Here is a 10,818-nt window from a genome sequence, read left to right as displayed (position 1 = left end):
AAATTATATCTAGTTAATGATTGTCTTATGAATGACAAAGGTTTTAGAAAAACGTTGAGACAAGGTTAGATATAAGAGATCACCTTGCAACGATATTTTTATATAGTTATAAACTGGAACTCTGTGGATGTTATACATGTCAGAGGATTTCAAATATTGTGAAAAGTATATATATATGTATATATATATACTGAATATTTTGTGACTTGGTCGCGTTAAGATATCAGCTTGGTTCATTTCTTTTGACCAAGACTTTTATGAGTACTATGAGAATGCTCATATATTGTTAATCATTATACATATTATTTTGGTGGGATTGTTGCTCACCCTTGCTTTCTTCTTTCATCACACAACAACAGATAGAAAAGATGAACAGGACCAAGCTTCCAATTCGCAAGCGGTTAGGAAATGTTCCGCAGTTTTCTGGAAGCGTTGATGCCGCTGTAGCTGAGGTAGAAATTACCAATAGGCTAGACTTTCAACTTCTGATGAACCAGACTTATGTATATTATGAATTGTAATAATGGCAAAGAATATGTAAATTATTCAAAAACCCTTTTGAGGTGAAATGGTTTATAATTGTGGAGTAAAATGACTTGTGTTATTTTTGGTATTCATCTCTGAGACTATAACTTGTGGTGTGTGTGTGTATATTGTGGGGTCACAGTACGCAGCAGTTGGTTGATTGTTAAGGTTAAGTATTATTAAGGGAAATGGAACTCGTGACAACCCGAATCCCCGACCCCAGATTTGGGGGTGTTACAGTTCTCTATAAGCTTTCCTGAGTTCTCTATAAGTCATTCTGGAGTTCTCGAATGACTTCTCTATAACACTAAATCTGTGACTTGTGAGATCTTGACTTAGAATATTTTCCTAAAACAATTTTATTCAACTCCAAGCTTCTTCATAATTCTTCTGAGGCATGGTCTTTATGATCTTCTTCCAGATAGAATTCTTAGGCTTGACACTGTTTATAGAAAAAGACTCCAGTCTGCTCCTTTGATATTTTTACAGACTTTGAGTGTTACAAGTACAAAATGCAAATTAACATAACAATACAACTTACTTAGGGTTGACAGAATGTCTTAGTCTTGTTAAAGTACAGGCATGTCTTATACAACACATTCTCTCTTAAAATCAAGCCATATCCTATATTATACCCTTTGCTGTCATCTTTAAAGGTAATGGTTGTGCCTGCTCTTTCCTTGAACTCAGTGAGCAGGGTAGAATCTCCAGTCATGTGCCTTGAGCAACAACTGTATAGATAGCATTGATTCTTTATGTTTCCCTGCACACATCAAAACCAAATCAAGTTGATTTTGGTATCCAAGTTTTCTTGGGTCCAGCCTTGTTAGTCTTTTTCTTAGGCTTCTTAGTCTTTCCATCATTACACTTAGGTGCCTGTGAATCAACCTTTGTTTTAGGAGTAGGACTTTGAAACCCTTGATCAGTTATAAAATTATCAGGCACACTATGATTAACATGGTATGGCAAAGATTATGCAAACATGTTATTCCAGTTAGGCGTGTTAAATGGCATTCGAGGCATATTAAATGCAGCATAATAAGGATTGTGTGCAAATGGCATATTAGCATAATGTGTAGATAAGTTTTGTGCAGGCATAACAGGCAAAGGATGCATGGGTGATATGGGCATGTTAGGAAATGATGGAGGTGCAGACATGGGTGCATGTATCAAAAACTTGCAATTAGTAGATAAATGATTAACACTACCATACTTAACACATGTCTTTCTAGGTGCATACTTATCAGGTGTGTAGTTATTGTGTTTATTAATCCCTACACTACACCAAAAATAGCCTTCTATAACAAAAAAACATGTTACAATAGGACCCCTAAAATGTTACGAAAGGCCTAAGGTAACATAAACCTTGTGTTACAATTTTCGATGATACCTTAGGGTACCTAAGGTAAAATATTAACCCCCTATTGTAAATACAAGCTTATGTTACCTTAGGGTACCTAAAATAACATAAAACATGCCTATTGTAACATAAATATAAGTTACCTTAGAATGTTACAATTATTTTAAAAAAGTGGGACCCAATGTGGGTCACACACTATGCTGATGTGGCATACTAACGTGGCACAATGATGCCATAACATGTCGTCGTGGTTTGTGACGTGACATGTGGGCCCCACAGTGCTTACGTGGCATGTGACCCCACTTTTTGGTATTATTTTTGTACCTACGGTAATAATTTAATATCAAATGTAACATTTTTATGTAAGTTACTGAAACATTTACATAGCCTATTATAACACTTTATGAAGCTAGTGTAACACTTTACCTAGAAAAAATTGAAAATATACTGTTTGAATATTTGCAATCCCAAAATACCCAATCATTAACACAAAAATTCAAACCAACCCCTAAATATTGTACAACATCCAAACCAACCGCTAAATAACATAGTTCAACTACTAAAATAAACAATTACATGTCAAAACTATGGCAAACATAATATTCTTCTTAAATGGTCGAAAATAACTATACAATATAGATTGTGATTTTGAGCTTGCTAGCCTTGCCTACACCTTGTTCAGATGATCATCCAGTTACGCTTGGACTTGCTTAACCTTCTCCTTGACTTTAACACCTATAAATCCACCTTGGCTTTTTCTTCCTACTTTGTCTAAACTGCGTCTCAATCCAAACATTAAACAAAGAAGAAATACCATTTGTTAATGTACATAATTTAAAAATCATCCCTAAAACACCATTCCACATACCCGAAAAATCATCAACTTAAAATGAAAGGAGGTTCACATTCAAATTTAGATCTTCTACTTTACGTACACATGTATTATAACAATGTCTTCAATTCAGATTAATATTCAGACTGGAATCTGAAGTTCATATTCAGAACTTGATGTAAATCATTTTTTTATAATTTATAACATTTTATTGGGTTTTCATGATAAAAAAGAAGATAGTTGGTTAAAGTGCCAAAAAACAAGTTGATTGGTTTCTAAGCATGCCAACGACATTTAGAAAAGCATAAATCCTCATTTATAATGAGATATGATACGTTATGCATTTCTTAGGAAACATAAACAAACCGCAAAGAAACTGCAAACAAAAACTAATAAAGCATGTAATAGAGAATACACATAGATCCAGTTCAGCCAACTAGACATTACAATGATCCAGGTTCTAAGAACAACATACAACGTACAAAGCTTAATATTTCAATATTCAGATACATGATTGGATGATCACAGTCCAAACCTGATATACGATTAACTGAGAGTATACGTAGGATTTAACTTGCAATCACAGCCTCTTTAATGGAGGATAATTAATATCCTTTAGCTCCAGATCACTGCCTATTTAGCATACCTAACCTAGACAGTACGAGGTAGAAACCTTTTGTATACCAACGTAATTATCCTTATAAAGATTACTTATTTTGAGGTATGCCGACATAAAATTTACAGAGCAAGAAACAATTACTCATTCATTTAAATAATTATGATCGAATAATTCATGGCTCTAAAAGTTATAAAGGCACATGAATTCTATTTACTGGATCTACCCCGCTTAACAGACAAATAATTACTTCCTAACAACACTAGTTGATACACTTGATTAAAATCAGGTGAATAAAATTGATGTAGTAGAGAAATTACCACATCTTCCGACCTCGGAGGAGTGCCAAGTGGCAAAAATTTTGAAGTAGGCCCATTGTTCAGACAAGCTTCCCGACTGAACAAAAGCTTCCCAACACAATAAGATTAAGTACATGTATGAAGGTAAGAATGATCAATACAGCAGCTGGTTTCCAGGTAAATACTCATAATAACTTTTGAACATGATTACGATCAGCTAGGTGAAATTTAACCATTTATGGAGTCAAAGAACGATGATCAGTCTAAGACAGATCTTGTCGGATCTTTAAGAAGAGGACCAAGAAATCTGTTGATACATATAAATACTTTATTTACTTGAATCAGTTTGCCTTACCATTGTTATTAGCCTTGAACTCCTGAACTAAAAATCAGAAAAGGTACAACACCTGAGTGATATAACCAGATAAGTTAAGTGGTAAAGGTTTATTACGCAAACAAACTCCTTTCATTAAGTTAGCTATAATATAATTTTTAAAAATACTAAGATACATTTAAAACATAGTTCAACGTACAAGGACTAATAATTACCTTAAGCGAATTCGTTTGAGATCATTCCAACCAACAGGAAGAGACACAAATGTAATTTGGACACCAGGCTCCACCTGTGCCATCCATTCTCCAGGCTCATCTTCATTCTTGACAGATACTTCAACAGACTGAGTAGATACATTAGTTGATCTTCTAGGCCTAGCAAACATCGGGTCAACTCTACTGGCTTGATGGTTTCCGGTTCTTATAAAATCTCAAGAAGGAGTGAAGCTTGATCTTTCTGGTTGCACACTGGGGTAGGGGAGCCTGTGCAGGGCTTGCATTGCTTATAAGCACTGGAAAATTTTACTGCTATATCTTTGATCTGCAAATGATTGAAAGGAAATTCAGATTTAAGATGTATCCACTGCGTTTTTAAACAAATATTGATTTATCCTTAACAACTGCACTTAAAAGAAACACACACACAATGCATATTCATAATGTTCAGGTTAATTACTATCACCTATAAACGACTTTCCTAGCATTGAGGTGCTTTTCTTCATAAGCTGCTATACTTGAGCATATTGTTTGACCATAATTGGGCACAAAGATGATACCTCTTCGAGGTAAGGAGCATGATAAAAGAAGAGACAACAATCAACTTTTATAGTATACATTAACAAAGCTAAAACTACCCTACTTGGGCCGATGTATTTAATTAAAAGTATATAATATTTAAAAAATAAAGAAGGTACCCAATATCTGGTCCACCAAGTTGAGTAATGGCATCAACAAAATGATCATGAAGATCTAATGTCCACCGCAACCGCTGCTTGCCATTGCCCCTGGAAGAAGAATTATCGACTGGAGGTCCACCTGCAGGAGCAACTGCTAAATTCTGTCTGTTGCCTTGTTCATCATAAGGTGCCAAGACCATGTTTGAAATCTTGATCGGGTTGTACATATTAAAATCAGTGCAAGTCTTCTACATGAATAAATAGCAAGAGTAAGTTTCAGCAGTTGTATATTCTCAATGCAAATAAATCAAATCAACAATTTTTCGTCATGAACCTAACCACACTTAAATCATATTCAAAGGGAAAACCGACTGTGAAGCACTTATAAAAACTAAATCTTTCAGTCCTTAAATAAATATGATTTAAACAGTATCACATCGCAAATCACCATAGGTAGGTGCATCTCATTAGTGAATAGGATAGCAAGCCACATGGACGAAACAAACTCAAATAAAACACCGAGAAAACAAAAAAAAATAAATATATATAGTATGATAGAAAACACTCTCACTTGTTTTTATAAACATAGAAATTAGCAATGCCAAAAAAATAAGTAATCACATAAACGTGTTAAAGCGTCTAATCTCAAGGGAACAGAAGAATCTGCAACAAATTTTATAACTAAAACAAGACACATTTATAAAATAATATATCATATTTTGAAGTCAAATTAGTATTACAAGATTGTTTTTAAGCCTATGTCAACTTGGCTAAAATGAAAGAATATTTCAAACTAAAACTGACATGAAAAGAAAGTGTATTATAATTTGCAGAACTGGTGGAATCTGCACATATCCTGAACTAAGGTTAACCAGTTCAGTAGAAAAAGTGAGTCTATAACTCTAGTCCAACTTAAAATATCCTTGTCCTTGCAATAATGAATTACAACAAGTCACAAGATATACATTTTTATAATTCAATAAAAACCAAACAGAACAACGTTAAAAAAGTACCAAATTGGAAAACATCACCTCATTATGAAGAACATACACATAAAAACGAAGCCCAAAAATCGAAAGTACCTTAAACAATCCTTGAAATACAAGCCCTAATTTAAAGAACACCTAAAATTAGAGAGATTAGATGGGCCGCAACTGAAAATACCCAACCAAGCTACAAGTCCAAGAAAAAATATAATAAATTTTTGAAGTTTAGGGGATTATATGTTAGTAATTGAACTCTAATTGAAGTTTTTGAAAAACCAAAACCCTAACTGAAGAATCGAAGCCTCGGTCCCCAATTCGATTGAGTCGTAATTAGAAATGTGAATATTTAATTACATAATACAGACTGGAAGTGGTGATGACAGACGGTATAAGTAGTGGCGAGAAAGATATTAGCCTCAGATAGATCAAGTGTATAAATATTTCAAACTTATTACGAAAATTTGGGTGGTTGTTTGCCCAAATGTTTACCTACTTAAGCACAATATTTGGGCAGTCCGAAGTGTTCAATAATTTACATATATATTTATATATTATTATTTAAAAAGGTAATTTTTATAAAATTATTTTAGAAAAAAAATTATTTACCTATATGTATATTATTGCTTCCATAATTTGTATATTTAAATTATTTAATACTTTTTACTTTTTAAAACTTAGATATCAATGCTCAAATTAAAATAGGGGGAATTTATACTATTTTTAATTTTTATTATTTTTTAAAATTTATATTTCAAAATTTTCAAATTTTTTTACTTCAAAAATTACTATTTTAAAATTTCAAAATTTAACTATGTATAAAATTCATGTATCATATTTATTCAATTTATAAATAACCTTAAATTCTTCTAAAATTAAATTAAATTAATATTTAATCTCAAAAAATATTATATCTATATTTTAATACTCTAGTGTTATGGATAAAAAACCAAGGTTATTATTTGCTGTATTTATTACCAAGATTCGGGAGCTCAAGGCCTTTAATGGCTGCTCGTGTTTCGTAGCTTAATTCTGCCTTTACGAGATGCCTACGTATCTCTGTGAATTAGAGAATCAAGCCAAAAAATGTAGTTCTGATTTGTGGGGTGAGGCCCCTTATATAGATGTTGGGAGTCCTTGAATTGGACTTGGTATAGGAGACTTGGTGGGCAAGTCTCATAATTAGAATGGACTTTGGAGTCCTAGATAGTAGGAAACTGATTCCTTATCATTTTAGGTCCCCTTGAGGCTAATCTCCAAAGATTTATATCCTTATCGGGACTCTTTTCAACATCTGTTTTGTCCCTTATTAATTAATTACGAAATTAATTAATAATCAGGGCTTTTGGGCCTTTTTTATTCCATCAGGCCTGATCTGGTCCATCAGGCTTAACCTTTCTGGTCTGAGTATCATATATCTTTTTATTGGGCCTAACAGCCCACAGCTGGTACAATTAATGCAGTATTTAATTATACAATCATAATTTATTTATCCCTATCATTTGCCCCCCAACTTTTGGGAAACATCGATTAGGTTTCGCAGAAGTTAAGTCTATTCGTTCCCTTACAGGGTTTCATTTTTCCGTAAAGTGTGGAGCGACCTACACATTTACAATGAATTTTTCCTTTTATTCAGGAATTATCTTAATTTCCAGGAATTTTTCCCTTATTTCTGGGATTCTTCCCTTATTTTCTGGATTTTTCCCTAATTTTCTGGGATTTTCCCTAATTTCTGGGATTTATCCTTTAATTTTCTGGATTTATTCCTTATTTCTGAAAATATTAACATTTTTCAGAAAATATTTAAGGAATTTTCTTATTTTTCTAATTAAATGATCAGAAAAACAGAACTTTTGCTGCTCAATACATCCTAGGCGTTGTTGATCCACGCCTAGGAGACAGTTTCCTAACAACGTCTAGGAAACTTGCGTCCTGGGCGTTGTTGGAGGCTGATGCTTCCTGGGCGTTGTTGATCCACGCCTAGGAGACGGTTTCCTAACAACGTCTAGGAAACTTGCGTCCTGGGCGTTGTTGGAGGCTGATGCATTCATAGATCCTAGACGTTGTGCACCCACGCCTAGGAGACAGCTTTCTAACAACGTCTAGGAAACTTGCGTCCTGGGCGTTGTTGAAGATAGATGCTTTCTGGGCGTTGTTGTACCACGCCTAGGAGCCACACTTCTAACAACGGCTAAGGACGATGCATCCTGAGCGTTGTTGGGGACAAATGCTTCCTGGGCGTTGTTGTACCACGCCTAGGAGCCACACTTCTAACAACGTCTAGGGACGATACATCCTGAGCGTTGTTGGGGACAAATGCTTCCTGGGCGTTGTTGTACCACGCCTAGGAGCCACACTTCTAACAACGTCTAGGGACGATGCATCCTGAGCGTTGTTGGGGACAAATGCTTCCTGGGCGTTGTTGTACCACGCCTAGGAGCCACACTTCTAACAACGTCTAGGGACGATGCATCCTGAGCGTTGTTGGGGACAAATGCTTCCTGGGCGTTGTTGTACCACGCCTAGGAGCCACACTTCTAACAACGTCTAGGGACGATGCATCCTGGGCGTTGTTGAGGCTGTTTCGAGCCTTGATTCATTCAATGAACTTTGATTTTAAATCTTTTCAAAATTCAAATCTTATGGGCTTCCCGCCTTTTTCTTAGGCCCAGGCCCGTTTGTGCATCTTTGAACTCCTCTATATAAGAGGTGGAGTGTGAGTTCATTTCTCACACTTCACTTTCAAAAATTTCTAAATTTCAACTCTGCAATTAGTCTCTCAAGAATCGCCACCTCCAAGCGATTTCCGGCTTTCTACTCCGCCGCTTTTTGGGCTTATTTTGAAGATTCCGTTTGAATCTTCATCTTCTTTACTTACTTTCAAGAGCTTCCTGGGTTTTTGTCTTCATCCATGGCGGATTCCGATTCATCTCACTCCCATGTCCCCCAAGCTGTTGCCCGTCCCTCTAGGGCCAGCCGAGGTAAAAAATCTCTTGTACATTCCTCAGTTATTTCTCTTAGGGATCTTTTAACCGAATTTGGGCAAGCCTTTCCTAACATGTTACACTTATATGCATATAATTATCCTTCTAGATTTGGTCCAGATCAAGTAGGTACCATAGCCCGCCTTTTTGGCATTTCTCACCCTTATAGGGCCGAGGCTCCAGGCCCAAATGATAGGGCCTGCTACCCAAAACCTGGGGCCATTCGGGTCTATAAGGAAACCTTCTATGCTGGTTTTCGCCTACCTCCTCATCCTTTTGTTTTTCGCCTTTTGGCTGAGGCCCGAGTCTGTCCGACCCAACTCACACCCAACTCTTGGCGTTTTTTTCACTGTTATATGGCCCAATCTCGTAAACACGGTTTTGAGCCAAATGTTTGTGTCTTTCGTTATTTATTTAAATTTGTAAATGCTTCTGAGGACCAAGGATGGGTCAAAATAGTTCATAGATCCTTGGCTCGTTCCTGCTTTATTTCTGGCACCAATCCCGACTCGTATCCAACATGGAAGAGTGAGCAGTTTTATATATTTCTGGATTCCGAGGAGGGTTGGGACCATTTTTTCAGGCCCAACTTCTCAAAAAGTATAGACGGGTCTTTAAGAGACCTAAAATTGGGGATAGATGAGGATGCGGCCATCAAGGCCATTACTGCTGATAACTTGCACCATTGCGCTCTCATCCTTTCAGAGGGTAATTTGCAAGGTTTAGGTCTAAGTGACCTTGGTCCCGAGGGTATTTCTTTCCCCTTTTTGTTCCATTTCCTCCATTCTCTATTTGTCCTTTTTCTTACGTGCTCGTATTTGCCTGCAGCTAGGGCCGCTTTGGACACGATCTTCAAGAAGCGGGAGGCCCGTGCCGCCAAGGGCTCTGCTATTGAGAGCCACCGCGACAAGCGTGTTAGGATTGGTGACGGCCCTTCAGTCACGGTTCAGGAGGCCGTCCCTACTTTTTTATCCCAGAGGCCTCCTAGCCTTGATGAAGATAACTCTCCCTTCACCGTCACTTGGGGCCTTCAGAGGAGGGACATGGTGGTAGGGAGTTCCGAGGCTGCCGCCGTTTGGTCTCAGAGTGTGATCACGCCTCGTGACAGGGCTGAGATCGTCGAGTCTTCTGATGACCTACAGATTGAACGTCTGGGTGCTCAGGCCGTGGCTTCTGTAAGCCTCTTCCTTTTTTAACTGTTTTTTTTTACTTACTGTACTTTGATATGTTCGTGCAGATGAATACCTATCTCCAGGCTGCCCTTCACAATTTGAAGGATGTGAGGACCAGCCTAACTATTGCTGAGAGGGACAGGGATAGGTACCTCAAGGCTTCCGAGGCCAACTTCACTCGTTTCCGTGAGGTAGAGAAGGAGCTGGCGGACGAGAAGGAGAAAGTTCGTAAGCTGGGGCTGGATGCTCAAAGGGCCCGAGCTGAGGTGATAGCTGAGTATAAGGCATCTCAGGACTTTCAGGATGTCCTAAATGCTGAGTACGATGCTAACTTCCCGGAGACCTTTTCTAGCTGTTGGGAGCAGATAGTAGAGGAGATTGGGAAGAAGATTCCGAAGGTGACTCTCACTGCCTATCCAGTCCCTGATATTCCTGGGAAAGAGCCTCTTCTTGATGATATCCCTCTTTCTCCTATTCTTGCTTCTTCTGCTGAGGCCGAAGCTGTTTCTCCTCGAGGTGCTGATCCTGTTCCAGTTCCTTCTTCTGCTGCCAATGAAGGAAACATCGATGATGACTTCTTCAAGGATCTTTGAGTATTTTGTTTTTCTTGTTTGGCCCATTATGGCTTTCTATGTATTGACTTAATCGTATTCAGAACTTATTACCCTTCGGGGCTTGTATTCTATATGTTGCTTTTCTTGCCTCTTTCTGTTTTGACTTTACAATCTTAATATGCATTTGAATCTTAAACATCCTTAGATTAAAATAATTTCAAACTCTTTAATATGAAGTCTGGTTTTTCAAAACCTTACATAGCA

The 10,818-nt window shown here is 37.0% G+C and overlaps 1 protein-coding gene across 8 annotated transcripts; it reads right to left on the bottom strand.

Annotated features, from left to right (window-relative positions):
- Positions 1-923: 923 nt before the first annotated feature.
- LOC141697349 (protein Brevis radix-like 1) lies at positions 924-6,326 on the bottom strand. Of its 8 annotated transcripts, XM_074501665.1 has the most exons (6): positions 5,944-6,326; positions 4,880-5,109; positions 4,648-4,743; positions 4,182-4,506; positions 3,654-3,729; positions 924-1,288 (listed from the first exon to the last, which is right to left on the bottom strand). In XM_074501665.1, the coding sequence occupies exons 4-6, from the start codon at positions 4,349-4,351 to the stop codon at positions 1,067-1,069; spliced, it is 468 nt and encodes a 155-aa protein (XP_074357766.1). In that variant the 5' UTR covers positions 4,352-4,506; positions 4,648-4,743; positions 4,880-5,109; positions 5,944-6,326; the 3' UTR covers positions 924-1,066. The 8 variants fall into 8 exon arrangements, 3 of the variants coding, with proteins under 3 accessions (XP_074357766.1, XP_074357765.1, XP_074357767.1); XR_012564670.1 differs by lacking the exon at positions 4,648-4,743 and having other exon boundaries at positions 3,654-4,039; positions 5,944-6,320; XM_074501664.1 differs by lacking the exon at positions 4,648-4,743 and having other exon boundaries at positions 5,944-6,321.
- Between the last annotated feature and the right edge of the window lie 4,492 nt (positions 6,327-10,818).

Source organism: Apium graveolens, chromosome 11 (assembly GCF_009905375.1).
Source record: "Apium graveolens cultivar Ventura chromosome 11, ASM990537v1, whole genome shotgun sequence".
In the NCBI taxonomy this organism is placed as follows: Eukaryota; Viridiplantae; Streptophyta; class Magnoliopsida; order Apiales; family Apiaceae; genus Apium; species Apium graveolens.
This window is presented reverse-complemented; position numbering and strand designations above follow the sequence as displayed.